Genomic DNA, 21635 nt, shown 5'->3' on the forward strand with positions numbered 1-21635 from the left:
ATTTTGACGATTGTGACTCCTCAGGAGATAGGTGGTTTTGATATATATATGTATGTGACAGTTTTGAGATGAGTTCTGCCCGTATAAGTCTCAAATCATGTTTGGTTGCTAATTGAATATAGATAACAAGTGTGTATACGAGTGTCCAGTTGGGGCACTAGTCATGGCCCACGGTGTTGGATCGTGACATCATTAGAATATGGATTTTGGGAGTTCCTTTTGCTTAACCATAACTGAAATTGAAAGACTTAATTACAAAAAAAATATGGATTAACACAAAAATATAAATCCAAAACTAAAAAAATTGAGATTAAAATACATACCCAAAAAGGAGTTACCTGATTAAAGGAGATTCTGAATTTGTTTGAGATTCACATTAAGAATTTGATTCGATTTGGAAGAGATTTTTACGTTTTGAACTAATTTTGGAGTGAAAGGAGAGAGAAAGTGGGAGACAAGAAAGAGAGTGGAATTAAAGGGGAGTGAATTTCACTGTATTAGAGGTGGTTACGTATAAAGTAGGCATTTGCTACAAAATACAACGTATAATGGCAAATTATAATTTTATGAAACAGTAACTATGTTTTATAAATACATACTACATGTTTGTTATGTCGTATAATTTTCCTTTTTTTTGATATACCAATAAGCCTAAGGGGTCGTTTGGTGTGATGCATAAGAGGAATTAATCTCGGAATAATTTTACGTGGCCTTTAATCCCTTGTTTGATTGTAAAGGCTAGAATAACTTATCCCAAGATTAACAATTAATACTGAGATAAGTTATTCCCCCCTAGAGGTGGAATACTAATCCCAAAATAACTTATCTTGGGATAAAAATATAAAATAACAAAAATACCTCCTTAAACTCTCTTTTATACACCACTTTTACATTCATTTATATTTATATAATTTTTAAATACATTTATAATAACATTCATAACTTTAATTAATTGTTGTTTTTATGATAATATATTTTTCTATTAAAAAATTACATTTTATAAATACAATTTCTATTTATGAATATATTATAAGTTGAATTTATTTGTATAATTCTTATGTTTATTTATATTTTGATTTATCTTAAAATGTTCACCCCACTACTAAATAATTAAATAGTTTATTACTAACTTAAAACTTATATTTTATATATCAATTAAAATATAGATAACTTTAAAATGTAGATAATTTTAATAACAAAATTTCTTTTACTTTAATAAACTTAAAATGAAAGTTTTACTTTTAAACTAAACAAGATGAAAGTTTTCTTTTTAAGCTAAATAAGAGGAAAGTTTATATTTAAGTTAAATAAGATGAAAATTTAATTTTAAAAAAAGTGGCACAATCATGGAAATGCATAAATAAAAATATTTAAATTAAATAAGATGAAAATTTTATTTTAAAGAATGAATAACTAAAGCCTGCAAAGACAACATAAAAAAAAGTTAATTAAGATGGAGGGTATTTTCGTAAACAAACAACTTATTCTTACAAATTATGCAATGAATATAACTTTGAATATAACAAACCAAACAAGCAATAAAAACTACTCTCATCATAACTAATTCCATCATAATTTATCCCATCATAATTTATCCCATTATAATTTATTCCAACATAACTTGTATCCAAACCACGCGTGAAATTATAGTTAAGAAAATAAAATAAAATACTTAAATGTGATAAAGTAACCTGATTTGGTGCGTATACCTAACCACAGAGAATATTTATTTGTCTTTTCTGCTCTTCAATATGCTGCTAGAGGGTTTCGTAATGTGAAATGCCTAGATACCCTCTTGACTCAACTGATATTTTGCTGCATATAATTTTTATAGGAATTTGTATCCCTATTGTTGTGTTGTCATACATATGATTTCTGCATAACACCTACCCTTCAAAAAGTCAACATTCCTGAGCCTGCATTAGTTGAAGGTTTCAATATTTTAATAGCAGCAGAAATTTATTGATTCGGGTGGCTGCTGCTTTCATCAGCCATTCCATCATGCTTCTTTATCTACCAGCTACAGCACCTCCTATGGCGACTAAGTCAGCATTTCCCCATCTTCAATGTCTTAATTTTTGTTTCCTGACTTCACCAACAAAGCATTTTCCTCGTCATTTCTCTACTTACACTGTAGTAAGTTAGAGTAATAAATACAATTCAAACTTGTCTTTTTTGTTTTGTTTTTAATCGAATTATTTTGGTGATAACTCAATACCCAACTATAATGTTTCTTTAGTTGTTGTAATTTGTTTTTAATACTTTGCTAAAAGGGGTTTTGCTTATTTTACTCTATCACGGAGAAGGGGCTGAAATTGTAGTCTTTCTGAGATGTCTGGTTCTAAGCTTTCGCTTATTGGAATCAGCTTGGTTCTGTGGGTCTGCTGGTCTTTGCTATTTACCAAGGCAGAGAGCCAAGCTACTCATCCAGATGAAGGTAACGTTTGCATCTTTTCCTCATTATCTTCACTTCTACAGATGACATAACATTATTTAATGATGTAAGAGGCTAATTGACATCTCTTAATGTTGAGATAACTTACTGCAGCGGACTCGAGCTTTTTTGTTTGGATTCTCCAAGGAAGAACTGTTGATGTTCCCAATTTATTTGTTTTCCATCTTTTTTTTTCCCTTTCTTTCTGTTAGATATATGAAAAAAAGATGGTGGGGTGAGGGTACGGGGTTTCTGAACAGCTTTAATGGTGTAAAGAGAAATATAACTGAACTACAAAAGGGCTATCACTTTCAAAATTTGCACTCCTCTTATCCAAAGCAAGTGCCCGCTGGGAAGTGCTAGAGATATCCAAGTGCACAAGTTTTATAATGCTGCACTTCTTCTTACTTTTACATGAGAAGCATGGTAACTTTTGAATTTGTGCGACAGTAAAAGCATTGCGTTCCATCAAGAATAGTTTGGTTGATCCAAATGGGAATCTCAGTAACTGGAGAAGAGGAGATCCATGTATGTCAAATTGGACTGGGGTTTTGTGCTACAATGAAACAAACAATGATGGTTATCTTCATGTTCGAGAACTGTAAGACCTTTATCATACTTGAGACTACTTCTTGCTACTGCATCATAAGCATAGAAGATCTCAGCATGAATTTTTCCAACACACTTCTAAATCTATGGATTACTGCAGAATAAATGTGGTGTCTCTAATTTGGTTCTCAATTAATGTATATCACATTTGTTTATTCCCAATTTATGCCATACTGCCTTTATTACTTGCTTCCAATTCTGTTACTGAATTGGGTATTGGTTGTTGAATCTTTCTGTTCCTCTGGTAGTTAGTTGCTAGCTCACACTGAAAGAAGTTCACTGCCTTTAATCAAGTAGGTAAATAAGTATATAAACCACTTAACCATAGACTCAATTTGAACAAACAAAGAAGGTGGCAGATTAGAGAAACGGGGCAAGTTTTAATTAAAGCAGGGCATGGATCTCCTCAAAGAGACTCAGAAAGCGCCACAGTTCAGGAGGATACAACAACAACAACAACAACAACAACAACAACAAGCCCAGTATAGTCCCACCATATGGGGTCTGGGGAGGGTAGAGTGTACGCAGACCTAACCCCCACCTTGAAAGGTAGGGCGACTGTTTCCGAAAGACCCTCGGCCTAAGAGAGAAGAACAAGAGAGGAGAAGCAAGGAAAACAAGACATAGGTCAGTAGAGCCAAGCATATCGAAAACAATATAAAAATATGAGAGATGAGAGCGAGAAAGTCAGGGTAGGAAAGACCGGAAAGAAAGGAGCATTAACTACTATAGATAAATAGGATACCCAAAGTAAATCGGACCAACCAATATAAGCAGTAGTCAAATGCAGAAATCAAATGTTAATAAACAAATGAGCAAAACTATGACTACTATGGAGAAAAGATAAGCCACCTAGCCCACTATCTTAGTTTGAGTCCTCCACAGCCTCCTATCTAAGGTCATGTCCTCGGTGAGCTACAACTGTGTCATATCATGTCTAATCACCTCTTCCCAATACTTTTTCGGCCTCCCTTTGCCCCTTCTGAAACTGTCCATAGCCAACCTCTCGCACCTCCGCACTGGAGCATCTGTGTCTCTCCTCTTCATATGCCTAAACCATCTCAGTCTCGCTTCCCGCATCTTGTCCTCCACCGATGCCACTCCCACCTTGTCTCGGATATCTTCATTCCTAATTCTATCCATCCTAGTGTGCCCACACATCCACCACAACATTCACATTTCCGCGACTTTCATCTTCTGAATATGAAGTTTCTTGATTGGCCAACACTCCGCCCCGTACAATAGAGTCGGTCTAACCACCACTTTGTAGAACTTGCCTTTGAGTTTTGATGGCACTTTCTTGTCACACAGCACTCTGGAGGCGAGCCTCCATTTCATCCACCCTGCACCAATACGGTGTGCAACATTGTCGTCGATATCCCCATCTTCCTGTATAATAGACCCAAGATACTTGAAGCTTCTTTTCTTTTGAATGGCCTGGGTACCAAGCCTCACTTCCCCATCAGCCTCACGTGGCAGGCCACTGAACCTGCACTCCAAGTATTCTGTCTTGGTCCTATTCAATTTAAATCCTTTAGACTCCAACGTCTGTCTTCAGCCCTCCAGCTTGTCGTTAACTCTGTTGCGAGTCTCATCAATCAGGATTATGTCATCTGCGAACAACATACACCAAGGCACCTCACCTTGTATTTGTCTTGTCAATTGATCCATCATCAGGGCGAATAGAAACGGGCTAAGAGCCGATCCCTGGTGCAACCCCATCGTGACAGGAAAGTGCTCCGAGTCCCCTCCTACCGTCCTTACCCTGGTCTTAGCTCCATCGTACATGTCTTTAATCGCTCTAATGTATGCCACAGGTATACATTTCGCCTCCAAGCATCTCCATAGGACCTCTCTTGGCACTTTGTCATAGGCCTTTTCTAGGTCAATGAATATCATGTGTAAGTCCCTCTTTCGCTCCCTATACTGCTCCACCAATCTCCTTACAATATGAATGGCTTCTGTAGTCGAGCGCCCCGGCATGAATCCAAACTGGTTCTCTGAGATAGACACACTTCTCCTCACCCTCATTTCCATCACCCTTTTCCACACTTTCATAGTGTGACTTAGCAGCTTGATACCTCTATAGTTGTTGCAGCTTTGAATGTCTCCCTTGTTCTTGTATACGGGAATGATTGTACTCCACCTCCATTCTTCCGGCATCTTCGATGTCTTGAAAATGACATTAAAAACGTAGTCAGCCACTCCAATCCTACCCTACCTGCATTCTTCCAAAATTCTTCAAGGATCTCGTCAGGTCCGGTCGCTTTTCCCCTGCACATCCTACGAACAGCTCCCTTAACTTCCTCAACCTTTATTCTCCTACAATACCCAAAGTCGCGACGCCTATCCAAGTGCTCCAAGTCTCCCAACACAAATTCTCTGTCCCTTCCTTCGTTCAAGAGTTCGTGAAAGTATGACTGTCATCTCTGTCTAATGCGGGATTCCTGTACCAGTACTTGGCCATCCTCGTCCTTGATGTACTTCACTTGATCCAAGTCGCGTGCCTTCCTCTCTCTCGCCTTGGCAAGCTTAAATAGCTTCTTATCCCCGCCACAGTTCAGGAGGATATGAGTGGATAATTGTCAAACGATTTAATCCAAAAAGTCATGACCTATCGGATCCTGATATAGCTGTAAGTACCAGATGTGATTGATATCGTCTCTGAAAACCATGCTAAATTTGTCTATTCCAATTTGCCTCATCTAATAGGTGGCATGATTTTTTAGTTCTATTTTGGACTCTACAGATATAAGTAAAGACAAGGCATCAGAACTGAACTTGGAGAATTGAAATTGATTTAGTAACACAAAAGTAATGATTGAGAGAAAGCGAGGCCATCATGTCATGTCTCAAATTCACACTTGGATCCCAAGAAGAAACCATAGAAGTTGCTTTAGACTCTTATTCAAATAGCTGAAAGTAGAAATCATGCTAGTGAATCTATTGATCATCCCACTATCTAATATCACACATTTTCTAGTATCTAAATGGTGGAGCCTGCAAATCATCCTGCTCTGTTCATATATACTAGGTAAATTCATGCTATGCGGGTATACATATAAGCTTTGTTCTATCGTGTACATCTCTCACCATGCTTGACTTTGAGAATAGGTGATTCCCTGAAGAATTGGGATAAATCTCACCAATTGGCCTTGGTATCTACTTGGTGTACCATGGACATCCAAAATCATCAAGCATCTATTGTTTAGGATGCATATTTTGGTCACTGGGGTTTGTATTTATAGATCATTACATCAAAGTTTTCCTGTGTGGTATGAAAACAAAGATTATGGCCAACAATGACTACCTATTTGACATGTAGTTGGTTTCGTTCTTCCACAAATATGAACCTTCTAGTGCTGTCGAAAAAATAAATTAGATTCGTCCTAAAGTACATGAATTTACCTAGTTCATGTATTAAGAAATTAGCGCTAAGATACATGTATAGTTAAATTCATGATTTAGGAAAACAAAAAGTCTAGAATTAAATTATGATTCATGTGCTAGACTAGATGTACTATACTAGGTACATGTTAGAAGAATACTTATAATTTTCTAGGCATTATAGCCATTTTATGAAAGAAAGTTAAGTGAAGTAAGGAAGAATCATTTCCTCCACTTGTCTTCAACAAAATTTGCGAGATTGAGAGACCTCCTTCCTAAATTTCCAACATTTGCTGTTAGAGCTACTTGTCCGGAGGGATCTGTGGAGAACCCGAATTCTCGAAGATTTGAAAGAATGATACTTCGGGGTGAAATGAATGTGATTGAGATTAGCTACTATTGCTATGAGGATGCTGGGTTAGAGAAGCACCAGCTTGAAGAAATTGTTTTGGTACGTGGAACTACCAATTATTCGAAAGTTAAAATAACTTTGAAGGATAATTTTGATGGCAAGGAGACAAACAAGAGTTTCAACCTTGAATAAACAATTGTTTATGGAGTAGTTGTATGACAAGAAATCTTGAGTAGAAAGGTAGGGGATGATGTGACTTTCACGAAAATGATAGCTATGAAACATGGTTGTATCTATCAAAGGATTGATGAAACTATATTTGAGAAGGTTTCTTTTTATAAAGCCCAAGTAAAGATGAAGATGATGACGAGGATGAAGATGATGAGGAGATATGAATAAGATTTGAAGGACGATCAGATCATTGTAAGAGTTCTATGATCCTTGAATTCACAATTTAATTTTATAGTTGTAATTGAGGAGTCCAAGGAGTTGGACACCATGATCATTGATGAACTTGCCTCCTTTGCAAGTCCACGAAGAAAAATAAAATGGTCCGTAACAAGAATCAATCAAACAATCTTTGCAAACATTGGTTTTCTTAAAGAAGAAACATGAAAAGCGTTGGCATAAAATAAGTGGTGGACATGAACGAGGTAGAGGAAGATATAAGAAAGAAGTTGAGCTTGAGATTTTGAAGTAACAAGATCAAGTTGTGGATGCCTTGCCTTTATAATCCATTAAAGATTGACGTCTTCCAAAATGTTCTTTTGGAGTGATGAATCCATTTTAAAAAGGGGTGGTGAAAAAATAATCTAGATTTATCTCAAGTGCATGAATTTTCCTAGTTCATGTATTAAGAAATTAATGCTTAATATATATGTATAATTTTATTCATAACTAGGAAAAAAGAAAAGTCTCGAATTAAATTATGATAATACTAGACTAGTGTCACGGGCCTATTTTTCAAAGGCGCGCGGGACAGCCTAGTAAGCCAACAAAGCTTCACGAAAGGCTTCAGTCCTAACAACACACAAGTACAACACGTGCTGGAACAAGGCAGTCACACACAAAATGCAAGGCAAGCAGCAAGAACTTTGAAAGAAAGGAACAAAAGCTTGGGAGGCAAGTGCCAATTTTCTGGTGATATTCAAGTGTGAAAAATACAAGTCTAAACTGTCCCAAGAACTTATACAGCTTATATAAAGTACATACAAGTAAAATGGGTGTGAAATCCCAAAGAAAAGACTACAACAGCTGCCGATACTAAAAGAAGAAAGGGTTGGTGAGAACTAGTCAATTCAGTTTCCTGAAATGGCAAAAAGTCCTCTCAAAGGCAGCTTTACTTGGCCCTTTGGTAAATTGCTGGTAAAAGGGCTTGCCATGGGCATTGGCTGACTCCTATGCTGATTTGAATAATCTCCCAAGGCTGGAAATATATTGGCACAAACACTTAGGCTCATTGAAGTCAAGTTCGAATCTGTCCCTCCCTCAGGATTGCGGGAATTTAATGTTGGCGCTTGCGGGACGGTACACTAGGTATATGTTAAAAGAATACCTATTAATTCCTAGGCACTATAGCCGTTTTAAGGAAGCAAGTTGAGTGAAGGAAAAAAGAATCAGTTCCTTCACTTATCGTCAACAGAATTTGAGAGATTGAGAGTTCTCCTCCTCCCTAAATTTCCAACAAGTTCTACACTCGTAAATGAAATAATAAATAATGATAAATGGGATGTATGTACTAGCAAATTTTCAATAGTTGGACAAGGAAGCTTTGAAGTGTAGAGATTATAGTTAAGAAGCCCTCTTACCTTATCCTAGTTGTCTAGAAGGAGCACAGAGAAGCCCTCTTACCTTATAGGGTCCTAGTTGTCTAGAAGGAGCACAAAATTTGAATACTTTGTGATTTTACCAACTTTTTCTGCGTAGAAAGATGACAGTCTCACATAAATTCTAATGTCTGATTTAGTTTTAAAAAAATTAAAAGAAATTAATGTCTGAAGTTTTAATTCCTGACCTCAGATGTTTTGCTTGTTATGATGTTTGGAAACATTTTAATGTTGCTTGAAACAAGTGGTGGATGATCATTCTAGAGATTGATGACATTTCCGTAGACTATGTTTCAATAATTTGCTATATGATAAGTCCTTGAGTTTCTCCTTTTAACAGGCAATTACTGGATATGCATCTGTCAGGAAATTTGTCATCAGAGCTTGGTCGCCTATCTTACATGAAAATATTGTAAGTTCGGATATTTAACAAATGCTGTTCTCTGCTGAATGTTTTCTGCTTTCCAAGTTCTTTTCACTAATAGCTTTTTTACATTGTAATTTTTCTGCTAACTTTTTGTTTCCATTTGTCCTAAAAAGGGATGTTATGTGGAATGCAATTAGCGGGACAATCCCAAAGGAGATAGGAAATATTAAAACACTTGAATTATTGTAAGTTAAACTTGTTTTTTCATATTCCCTTCTTTTTACTGAAAAATTATGACTTCCTTTAGATTGTTCACTCTTTCCTTTTGGTTTTACTCATGGGGGAATGAGCGAATATCTGTGGATAATTCCGACGTATACTTATTCAGGAAATATTACATCTTGCTACATAATAATTTTCTCTGGTCGTTACTTATAATATATATATTATTTTTTATTTTTTTTAATTATATATTTTTATGGTTTCAGGCTTCTGAATGGAAATCAATTGACGGGTTCTTTGCCTGAAGAGCTTGGTTATCTTCCCAACTTGAACAGGATACAAATTGATCAAAATCACATATCAGGACCCTTACCTGTATCATTTGCAAATTTGGACAAAACAGCACATTTGTAAGAGATTTCTTGATATTGATGATTACTAGCTTCCGTACAGCCCGACACCAGCTTTTTTGGGTTGTTTGATGCCACATGCATCACTGTCATCAGAGTTTTCATTTCTTATTTACTGATATGTATTTTCCATAATGTGATTTTTGTTTTTCTGTCAGCCACATGAATAACAATTCGATAAGTGGACAAATTCCACCGGAGCTCTCTAAACTTCCAAACCTACTTCACTTGTAAGTGACAATATGATTTTTTAATGGTCTACTGCCTGCACTGTCCTTCAGTTAGTGTGAATTATGATGTTTCTCAAGACTTAACTAGAAATGTTGCTTTTATGAATGATACATACAGAGTCCTTTCCTATCAGAAAGATAAAAGGATTCCCTTGTCTCTGATCAGTGGTGATGGAGAGTATTATTACTGGGTCAACTGAAAGCCAGCGTTCTTGACACAGAATATGGATAGATATGTAAACAATCATTAAATTTTCAGTTAACATTTAGATTCTGAGCCCATAATTTTAGTAGTGTAAGGGGCATATTGCCAACAACATAAAGGTTGAACCCATAAAATTAAAATCCTGGATCCACCTCAGTCTCTCATGGCTTACTCTTTGTTTGTTCAAGGAAAAGGTGGGTACTGAAATGATTATATCTATCTCTTTTTACTATTTGCAAGCAACTATACTTTCTTTCTTTTTGAGGAATCAAAACTCCCGTTCACTCTTACTGAATTACTTCTTCTGTGTTATTACCAAAGAAGTATGTCACTGTATCAAAATTCATTTGATAAATACAGCATGAGATTGAGACCAAAAAGATTAAGCAGAAAATGTTCAGCTGAAATTAAACCTTGAGTACCATGATACAAAGGCCTCATTAAGATCAATTATTGCACACTAATATTGTATATAGAAATGATTTTTTCTGGATAGACTAGATAAAGATGACTTGTTAACCTGAGAATGTAGTGTGGTTTTGATCTATTTAATAAATGGTTAGCCCGGTGCACTAAGCTCCGGCTATATGTGAGGTCTCCAAAGGGCCTAACCTCATCAGGTCCAGTCTACACAACTTTAATTTGCAGTTCTCGTGTGTTTTTGATCTATTTAATTTTGATGAATATTATTTAGAGGTGTGTTTTACATTATAAAGGACTTATCACCCTTTTCCTTCATTTTTCAGGCTTCTTGATAATAACAACTTATCGGGCTACCTTCCACCAGAGCTTGCTCAAATTCCAAATTTGCACATACTGTATGCTATCTTTCTTCGCTATGTATATAACATTTTTTGGAGTACTGATATTAGAATACCTTTTCATTGGTAATAATTGGAGCCGAAGTACTTTTCTTTTGATTGTGGAAGAGGTTTTGCCCATGATGAGTTTGGGGAAAGGTGACACAAATTGAAATTCCGTTGCAGATATAGAAAGAGGAGAAGGCAGTTGCAACAAGTTACAAAATTGTCAAACATATCCTTAGTTCAAGCTATGTTTTTTGAAGCATATAAGACTATTCTTGATGTACACAGATGATAATATTATGTTCGAAGTGTCAATACAGGATCTCTTAGATGTAGCTTTTTGATCTTTGGTAAAGTCAATAAAGAAATAATAATCATGAGAGTTGCCACTGGAATAGTATGCTGACAGCAACAGAGAACGTTCATGACCTGTCATTGTTGTGAAGACCACTAATATCCCTTAAGCCAATCAAAAGATTTTTTGGTACTAGCAAAAGATGAAAAAGTTCTTATTATTGCTAATGAGGCTTTATTTATCAAGGAAACAGTTGAGAACTGTTTCTTTCGGGCATAAAATATTACAGCTCATAATGAATAAAAGATCAGCAACAGTATGAAATTGAATCAGTTTTCTGCGCATAGTTATCACCTGTAAGATTTTTCTGTAGATAAGAAATGTCATGTTGTGTATACATGTTAGTTCTGATATGGATATCAACAGGGACCATATTTCTAGTGGACTTTTGACATGAAAAGGTTTCAGCTCATAAAATGGGCTAATCCTTTGTAGGAGATGTCCATGTACATATCTGTTTTTATTTATTCTTTCTGACAAGTTCTTTTTCTGTCTCAATTTTTGTTCGATCCACTATAACTACCTTTTATTCCGTAAGCATAAACGTCTCATATTTGATTTTATTCTTATTATAGTCAACTTGATAATAACAACTTTGAAGGAAGTCAGATACCTGATTCATATGGGAACATGTCACGTTTGTTGAAACTGTAAGTCCATTAAAAATCTCTTGTTTGTGCTGAGTTGGAATTTATGGCATGAGGATAGAAATTAGTTACGTCCAGGGGGTGCATGAACCATAGCTTCAAAATATTTTGTGTCACAGCTCTTATATAATCTTCCTGTGAATAGGCATAACTATTTTAAACACTTTTCAATCAACATTAGTTTTCTTGGGTTTTTATATCTACTACGGGTTCTGAGACTGCATTGGGTGCATACGCATGTACATATAGAATCTTTGATGGTTATAACTCCTATTTGACTTATTATATAATTGGTAACATAAATGAATGATAAAACACATTATCTTCAAATAATAGAAGTAATGCAGTATATAACCTATAATTTCAAGTTAATTGTGTCATTAGAACAACCATTCAAAGTTGATTGTGATTTCCTGTCGGAGATTCTTCCAATGGTGACACCTTGTTACTATTCGGCAACAAAGGAATAGCCATTATTTGAAGCAACCAGTGGAATAACATTGAAGTTACCAATCAAAAGAAATAAAAAGGGGACTATATAACTGGATGAGAAAACTATGAAAGAGGTGAAAGAAAGGATTAGTTCATCCTAACCTCAAATAGTGGTTAAAAGTAACAGGAAACAGATACTATAAGAGATAATTTACTCACCTGTTTCATGTAAAGCTTACACATATCAAGCTAAGAACTTTTAGAATAGGGGTTCTGGAACCACTGAATGTTTTTACATTTTCAGTAGCTTATATTTTTGCTTCTTCCAGATTGTAAGCAAGTATTTTTTCTTTTTCATGCTTCATTTTTTCGAAGTAGCAAAATACTCATCTGCTTCAAGAAAGTAGTAAAAACCTTGCATTGTGATTAGTACTCTTTTCTGAGAGCTTACATTGATTTGAAGTCATTCTGCTTTTTCATTCTTCCAGGAGTCTGAGGAACTGTAGCTTACATGGACCAGTTCCAAATCTGGGCAACATACCTAACCTTACTTACATGTAAGAATGTATCCCAGGTTCTATGTCTGTGCATACTATAAGGACATTTATACACTTCCTTATATTACAATTCTGTTTCCATGGGGAAGTCAAATGTTAATAATTAGGATTCACTCGATGGAACACAGATTATGTGCTTTAGGCCAACAGCTACATCACTTAAGATCAATATGCAATGTAATTACCCTTTTCGATAACTAGTTGCATTTGCAACATGCATATTCTAATTAATTAATTTCATATTTCAGAGATCTCAGCCTTAACCGGCTAAGTGGGTCCATCCCATCGGACAAGCTTAGTGACAATATGACGACAATGTAAGAGCTTGATCCAGTTTTTCTGTAAGCTTTATCATGAGTTATTATTATCTACTTCTACTTGCTTAGGCAATATTGTCGGGTCCATGATACTGTTGATCTGTTAGTTTCTGAAGCAATATCTTACTTCTGATTGTGGCAGTGATCTGTCATACAACAGCCTCAGTGGAACTATTCCTTCAAACTTTTCAAGCCTTCCGCATTTGCAGAAACTGTGAGCATTATTTCCTCTGCTCTTTATCATATTTTTACTCTAGAGACACGTCTTTTATTAAATAGTTTTGTTAGTCGTTTATCACTCAACAACATAAATAGCTCGCTACAAATATCCATTAATCTTTTATTTTATCCTGCTGTCAGGTCACTAGAAAACAATTCATTAAGCGGTTCTGTTCCATCAATAATTTGGCAAAGTAGGACACTCAACGCAACAGAGACACTTATCTTGTAAGAACTGAAATTTGGAGATATCCACATTTGCTTCTAAATTTGTCATGAAAACAAAAGTTTTGTAACCATAACGGCATGTTTGTTATTGCTATCCAATGTCTTAATTTTTCCTAGATGTCTGGTCTTTGATAACTCCATACTTTGAGATCAGTACGACTGTAGTTGAGATGTATCTGCTGCAATACTGCAGGGACTTGCGGAACAATAAACTTTTAAATATCTCAGGAACTCTGGTTGTCCCTCAAAATGTCACTGTTAGGTTTGTTTTTGGCATAATCATCATCTTCAATAATTCCTCTCTGTTTAAAGATACAATGTGAACATTTTACATTCCCATTTTATTGTTCTAGTCTTCAAGGAAATCCATTCTGTTCAAATTCTATCCCAAGCAACTTTTGCGGACCTTACAATGGAGATGCTGGTGGCACCTTGCAATTGGCAAACAACACTGATTGTCCTCCTTTGGCGTGTCCTCCCCCTTATGAATATGCCCTGCCATATCCTACTTGCTTTTGTGCTCTGCCGCTGCTTATAGGATACAGGCTGAAGAGTCCTGGATTTCGTGATTTTCGATCATATGTGGATAAGTTTAAGTGGTATATCATCTTTGGTCTTAAACTGAATATATCTCAATTACACCTTAACACATTTGCATTGGAAGCTGGTCCTCGTGTGAAGATGTACTTGAGGATTTTCCCCATCTATGTTGATAACAAGAGCTCTCATTTGTTCAATGAAAGTGAGGTCCTAAGACTCCGTAGCATGTTCACTGGGTGGCTGATTCCTGATAATGATCTTTTTGGACCTTATGAACTTCTCAATTTCACCCTACTTGCAGATTATAGAGAATGTACGTATGCCTTTTTCTTTAATTAAACATAGTTTTCCAAGGAGTACTCAATGGAGAGGAATTAATCCCTCCACATCTTGATTGCTTTACTTTCTTCAGATATGTATCTGATTCCGTTTCTCTATGAGTTACTCTTAGCAGACACTACTTTGCTACGAGTGAACTTTTAAGAAATCTTTAGCATGACTGAATCTGTTTTCTTCCCATTATCAGTAAAAGATCATGATATATATAGAACTTGACTACGTGATTAATTTATTTTGATGAGTAAATATTTTGTATATCTCTTGCTTCTTCTTGTACTTTTGTTTTTGTTGGTATGTGATTTTCCTTTGCTGAATTACTTAATTGTTGGGCCATACTGAATTTTGTGGCTTACCAATCCTTTGTGCAATTATGGAAGACGAGAATAGATATCATATCATATCATATTATCGAAGCATTTAATTGTGTGAAGCCTAGCTATTTGTGTCCTTGTGATATGTAGTGTTTATTGTTCTTTTGCAGTCATCCCCCCTCCCTCATCATCTGGTATTAGCAAGGGAGCTCTTGCAGGCATCATACTAGGGGTAATTGCTGGTGCGGTCACAATATCGGCATTTGTATCACTTTTCATATTGAGATTGTATATGAAGAAGCACCACCGTGCCAGTTCAAAACGGCGCCTATGTGAGTATACTACAGTTACTGATTTTGAAGTTGGTTTTCTAAGTCCTTTCTTTGTTCATTTTAATTTAGGACCTTTTATAGCCTTTTGAATCATTGTACACTATACATTCTCATACGTCTTAACCACTTGGATTACACTTTTTACCAAGATACAGTATTCATGAAACTGAAAGAGATATTGAATTATATATGTTTATATAGAATGATGAAAATACAATGACGTAAAATTAGATTTGGAACGATGGAGATACAGTCTCCATTTGAAAATACTGCAATTTCAAAGAGTGATAATGAGTTTGTTATCTCTGCAAAGAAATATGAGATGTAAGAATCCAGCTAGAGTTCTCATTTGTAAATATCCCTGACAACAGAATATTTTCTCTCATCTAGAAAGTTGTCCTAGTTCATGAGCTTACTGATCAACAGCATAATTATCTTATCTTGCATATCAATTTGTTCACATTTGAATAACACATATTGCTTTTAGGCCTGCATGTTATGTTAACCTCAATTTCAATTCTGATGCCATGAAGGTGGTGATTATGATATAGATATATTGTCTCAAACTAAAGTTGTAAGCCCATGTCTTTGTTTTGCAGTGTCGAAAATCTCTGTCAAAATTGATGGTGTTAAGGAGTTCAATTTTGAAGAATTGACACTGGCGACCAAAAATTTTAACAACTCCAGCCTTGTTGGACAAGGAGGGTATGGAAAAGTTTATGAAGGTACTTTAGCTGATGGGACAGCAGTAGCCATTAAACGAGCTCAAGAGGGATCGTTACAGGGGCAAAAGGAGTTTCTTACAGAAATTGAACTACTATCTAGGCTACATCACCGAAACCTTGTGTCTTTGCTTGGATATTGTGGTGAAGAAGGAGAACAGGTACCTTATTACTTCAATTGTCTTATCATCATGAACAAAAATCTAATGGAGCAGTATGCTGAATTTTGTAATACCAAAAGATTTGTTTGTTATGCTGGAAGAAAAAAAAGGAATATATGATCTTTCTTACACCTTAAAATAAATCCTACATACATGCGCACCCACATGAATAAAGATTACCAAAGGGATACAGATCTAAGAGATGATTTTGTGCTAGCAGATAATTGGGCTACTTTTTCTCTCTTTTCCAACAATTGCTGGACTACTTTAATGTTGTGATGGCTGATATTATTTCGCCTCTGGCCGATTATTGGTCTTTTACTTTTTCGTCTTCTTTCTACATACACATGCCTTTCTCTCTTTTCAATTCCTAAATTTGAACATTTTGTCAATTGTGTTTTACCTGCAGATGCTGGTATACGAGTTTATGCCTAATGGTACTCTGAGAGACCACCTATCTGGTAAATAACTATATAATTTTCATTATTCTTGCCTCCTTTTATTTGTGCAAATCTTTTCCTTACAGCACTTAATTTTGATAAGAAAACATATAAGCACGCAAATGATTAACTAAATCGACAACATCTAGCCTTGCCCTCAACCAAATTCCTTCCAATGAAAATTGTGGAAAATCAAACTTTCTGCTGGTTAGTCTTAGGGGATTGCTTTGGGGGAAAGCACTAGCAGAAATCAAGTCTTTCACCATATCATATGGGATTTAATGGGTTGACTTGTGGTGTGGCAGGTACATGTAAAGAACCTCTAAGTTTTGCTTTGCGATTGAAAGTTGCCTTGGGTTCATCTAAGGGCATACTCTACTTGCACACGGAGGCTGATCCTCCCATATTCCATCGAGATATCAAGGCAAGCAATATATTGCTAGACTCTAAATTTATTGCAAAGGTGGCTGACTTTGGACTTTCACGGCTCGCTCCAGTTCCAGATCTTGAAGGGACTCTGCCTGCTCATGTATCAACAGTTGTTAAGGGCACTCCGGTGAGCATTGATTGTTCAAGAAAGTAGATATTTTGACCAAACCTATCCCCTAATATTTGTCATCCTACCTTCTGATAGTTGAGAATTCTGTAGTGGAAAGTAAGTGACATACTTGTAACTCTAATGCTTGTTCTCTGCAGGGATACCTTGACCCAGAGTATTTCCTAACTCATAAATTGACTGACAAGAGTGACGTTTACAGCCTTGGTGTTGTATTCCTTGAGCTTCTCACTGGGATGCAGCCAATTTCACATGGCAAGAACATTGTTAGGGAGGTACTGTCTTGCTAGAAGATATTCTGTCTACCTTTGTCATCTACACATATTTATCTGTATTCTCCAGACAAGGCTAGGATTCATTATCTTGGAAGTGTTAAAACATAAAGGATTTGAGGAATAAAATCAAGTTTATTGGTTCAAATTCCACCTTCACAACGGTGAAAATAACTAATAACTTGCTCCATTTGATATTGTGAGAAATATAAGAGAAAAATATTATTGAATTGTGTCTCTACATTATTACGCAGAGACCCTATAACATTAAATACAATCCTTTACCAAGTAGGATCCTATTTAATATTCTTATTCCTATTCTAAGTAGGATTGTATATACCTATTCCTATTCTAACACTCCCCTCTAGCCAGTGCATACAAGTTATATATACCTAGCTTGTTACAAATGTAATTACTGTGGGGACCGATGAGGGGCTTGGTGAGATATCTGCAAGTTGATTGCTCGACTTTACAAAATTGACAGTCAATCTCAATGTGCTTAGTCTTCTCATGAAATATTGGATTTGATGCATAATGCTAGTCAATTTCAATGTGCATAGTCTTCTCATGAAATACCAAATTTGATGCATAATTTTGATAAAACATAGAGTGATAAAATTACAGTGTTGAACTTCCTAAATGAAGCTTGAGAAGATTGTTTTAGACCTTAGAGTGACTTACAAAATCGACATGCCGGCAGCAGAAGCTCTTTGATTTTCTACCAAGATCGTAGAGACTCTGATACCATGTGAGAAATATAGGAGAAAAAAATATTATTGAATTGTGGGTCTACATTATTACACAGAGACCCTATAGACACTACAATATAATCCTTTATCAAGTAAGATACTATTTATTATTCCTATTCCTATTTTAAGTTGGATTGTATATACATATTCCCATTCTAACAGATATAATTCAATCCCTGTTGTATGATTTCATGGATATATTGTACTGCATGTTTACAGGTGAACCTTGCATATCGTTCTGGTATGATATTCAATGTCATTGATGATCGGATGGGATCTTATCCTTCGGAATGTGTAGAGAAATTCATAAATCTGGCTCTCAAATGTTGCCAAGAAGAGACAGAAGCTCGGCCATCAATGGCAGAAGTGGTTCGAGAACTGGAAAACATACGGATTATGATGCCTGAGTCTGACTCTATAATTAGAGATTCCCTGGTCACTGATAGTGAAAAAGATAGCAGCACCCCATCTTCAACCTCAGCTATGAAATATCCTTTTGTTTCAGCTGATGTATCTGGTAGTGACCTTGTCAGTGGAGTTGTTCCCTCCATTCATCCTAGGTGATATTTCACCCTCCTCCTATGTACAGTCAATTATATCTGCAAATATTTTGTAACATACGGCGGTATATTTCTAGCACTAAAGCCATCGTGAACACAAGATTTGACCTTGTACTAGTAACCCCCGTTGCTGCAGTAATAGTTATTGTTGTAATTACTAAATTGAAAAGTGTGAATATCTATTCTAATATTTTGTGGTGTGTATCTATTCTAATATTTTGTGGTATATAGTTAAAGAGGTGAATAGTCTTGAATGATGGATTATTGGAGGGTGGTGACTCCAAATTTACGAGCAAATGGAAAATGTTTTTCATGAAAAATGTTTTCTTAGAAAATTTGTTTTTGAAAAAATAAGTTGGGTTTTAACTTATTTTTTCATGTTTGATTGGTGAGTGGAAAATATTTTCTAATATTTGGTTGGTGAATGAAAAACATTTTCAGAACATATCTTTTATTTTGGCTAAAGAGTAAAAAATACTTTATAGAAAAATAATTTTGAGCTTGGAAACCAAACTTGATAATCGATTTGAGACTCGACTCGACACTCGAACCATGACATGATTGCAGTGATTGATCTTGGATCCGACCTTGACGCCCCCCAACTTACGACCTAACCCTGACTCTTGACTTGAGACTTGACATTCAAATTGGGACACAACATTCAAATCGGGACACAATCCCAATGATCGATTTGAGATCTGACCTAAGACCTGATCTCGACTCCTGATTCGTGACCTTACATTCAAATTAGGACTCAATCCTAACACTCGAGCTGGAACACGACCCCTACTTTCGAACCAAGATTTGACCTCGAGATTCGACTAATGACTTGACCCTGATTCTTGACTCTCGACTCTCGACTCTTGCTGCGAGACTCAATATTTGAATTGAGATCCAACCCCAATCTTGGACGATCGATTTCAGATTCAACCCCGAGATCTAACCTAGTACCTAACCACAACTCTTGATTCGAGACTGACATTCAAATTGGGACTCGACCTCAACCCTAACACCCAAACCTAGACATGACTCGACAATCAAGTTTGGATCTGACCCCAACACTTGACTTAGGACCTGATCTCGAATCTCATTCTGAGACTCGACATTTGAACAGAACCCGACCTTGATTCTAGCATTGACACTCAATCCTGAGGATTGATTCTGGACCTTATTTCAGTCATGATCCGGGACTCGACTCTCGAACCTTGATCCAACCCTGACACTTGACGTAGGATTCAACTTCTGAACTGAGACCTCATCTCGACCCTAACTCGGGATTCGATATTCAAACTGGGACCTAACTTTCAAACCAGGTCCCACTCTTGACCCTTGATGCGAGACCCGACTTTCGAACTAGGACCTGACCTCGATATTTAATCTGGACTCGACTCTGAATGTTAGTTTGGAAAACATTTAATCCAACCAAACATGAGAAAATTGGAAAAGATTTTCCAAATAATATTTTTTTCTTTATACCAAACACACTACCTAGGAAGAGTATTATTGTCACAAAGACTTGCTATTTCCTTTCTTATTTTTTTTAATTAAAGACCCACTGGGCCATTTTATTTAAGGGCTAGTTTCTAATATATACAATAAACTAATTAGTTTACAACAAATATAAACATGTTTTATTTACATTCAAAATATCAAAAATCATAAGATGTATACACTGACTATAAAATATAACTTGCCAAAAGTAGTATATAGTATACTCTATCTATATAATATAACTTAGGAAAAGGCATAGATTCTCACTTGAGCTTGTCTCGAAAAGTCAATTACATGTTTAAACTATCATGATGGCATATTATACACCTTTACTACTTAAAAGTGAATTTACTTAACCCCTAAAAATGATGTGGAAAAAAAATAAAAAAATGTGCGCATCAGAATGTTTAAGTCAAAAAAATAATAAAAAAAATAAAATCCTCCTTACACCCCCTCACCCCCACATCTCTTCTTCTTCACACCCCATCCTCCTCTTCTTCTTCACACCCCATCCATTACTCTCTTCTTCTTCATTCTTTATTTTTTGTATCACAACCTCAAAACACAATTTTTTTAATTCGAAATTAGGTGAATTTTCTGTAAGATTAATCCAAATAAACCAAAAAATAATAATAAAAATTCTATTTTTTGTTTTGCTAACTTTGAAAGGTTTGAAATCCATCAACTTCTCCCTATCATATTGCTCCCTTCTCTGCTGAAATGGTAGTCTTTCTCTCTCTTCTCCATAATTGTAGTGGGTATGTATAAATTTTAAATTTTTGTTTCAAATTTTTAGCTCTACGGTTGAAAATTTTCAATTTTGACAGTTTTTCACCTTCTCTTGTAATGGTGAATTGGGTATCTTGTCACTTACAAGTACAGTTTTGTTCTCTTGTTCTTCTTCTTGGTGTTTCACTTTCATGTAAGCTTCTCCTTTAATTTTTCCTTAATCTTCTCCCAATTCTTTTCAAATTTCTCAACATAATTAAAGGGTTGAAACCTTGGAAACAGCCTCTGGCAGAAATGCAAGGTAAGGCTGCGTACAACAGACCCTTGTGGTCAGGCCCTTCCCCAGACCCTACGCATAGCTGAAGCTTAAGTGCACCGGGCTGCCCTTTTAATTAAAGGGTTAGAGTTTCAAATTTTTTGTTATGCGTGAATGTAGCTCATCAAAAGCTACTAGAGATTTCATGTTTAGCTTCCAAGAAAGGTTCTTTTGTTGTTGATTCAATAATTAATTAAGGAGCAATTTGTGTAAAATAGGGTTAGCAAAAGAAAAATTAATTAATAAAAAAAGCAAAACAAAAAGGATATCAAAATTATAATTTCTGAAATGGCGATGATGTAGCGCTAATGTGGTAGTGAGTGTAATATACCACATATTGTGAGAGTTGTGTTACACATGTCAGGGTGCTATTAAACTCACTTTTATGTAGTAAAGGTATGTAATAGGTCGCCATGATAGTTTAAGCATGTAACTAACTTTTCAGGACTAGTTTAGGGGGGAATTTATTTCTTTTCGCTATAGCTTACCTATACATGAGCTATATACTAACTAT

At 35.7% G+C, this 21635-nt stretch overlaps 1 protein-coding gene across 3 annotated transcripts; it reads left to right on the forward strand.

The window, feature by feature from the left end:
• Positions 1 to 1767: 1767 nt before the first annotated feature.
• LOC129882539 (probable LRR receptor-like serine/threonine-protein kinase At1g06840) lies at positions 1768 to 18793 on the forward strand. 3 transcript variants are annotated; one of them, XM_055956883.1, is made up of 21 exons: positions 1768 to 2136; positions 2274 to 2437; positions 2885 to 3035; positions 8949 to 9020; positions 9149 to 9220; positions 9464 to 9607; positions 9766 to 9837; positions 10789 to 10860; positions 11779 to 11853; positions 12771 to 12839; positions 13088 to 13156; positions 13299 to 13370; positions 13517 to 13603; positions 13797 to 13865; positions 13957 to 14456; positions 14964 to 15125; positions 15725 to 16008; positions 16418 to 16469; positions 16754 to 17004; positions 17145 to 17279; positions 18245 to 18793. In XM_055956883.1, exons 2-21 carry the CDS (start codon positions 2332 to 2334, stop codon positions 18587 to 18589), a joined length of 2859 nt encoding a protein of 952 aa, XP_055812858.1. In that variant the 5' UTR covers positions 1768 to 2136; positions 2274 to 2331; the 3' UTR covers positions 18590 to 18793. The 3 variants fall into 3 exon arrangements, with proteins under 3 accessions (XP_055812858.1, XP_055812859.1, XP_055812860.1); XM_055956884.1 differs by having other exon boundaries at positions 2307 to 2437; XM_055956885.1 differs by lacking the exons at positions 1768 to 2136; positions 2885 to 3035 and having other exon boundaries at positions 2348 to 2437.
• Positions 18794 to 21635: the final 2842 nt, after the last annotated feature.

The sequence above is a fragment of the Solanum dulcamara genome, chromosome 3 (assembly GCF_947179165.1).
Source record: "Solanum dulcamara chromosome 3, daSolDulc1.2, whole genome shotgun sequence".
NCBI classification, from domain to species: Eukaryota; Viridiplantae; Streptophyta; class Magnoliopsida; order Solanales; family Solanaceae; genus Solanum; species Solanum dulcamara.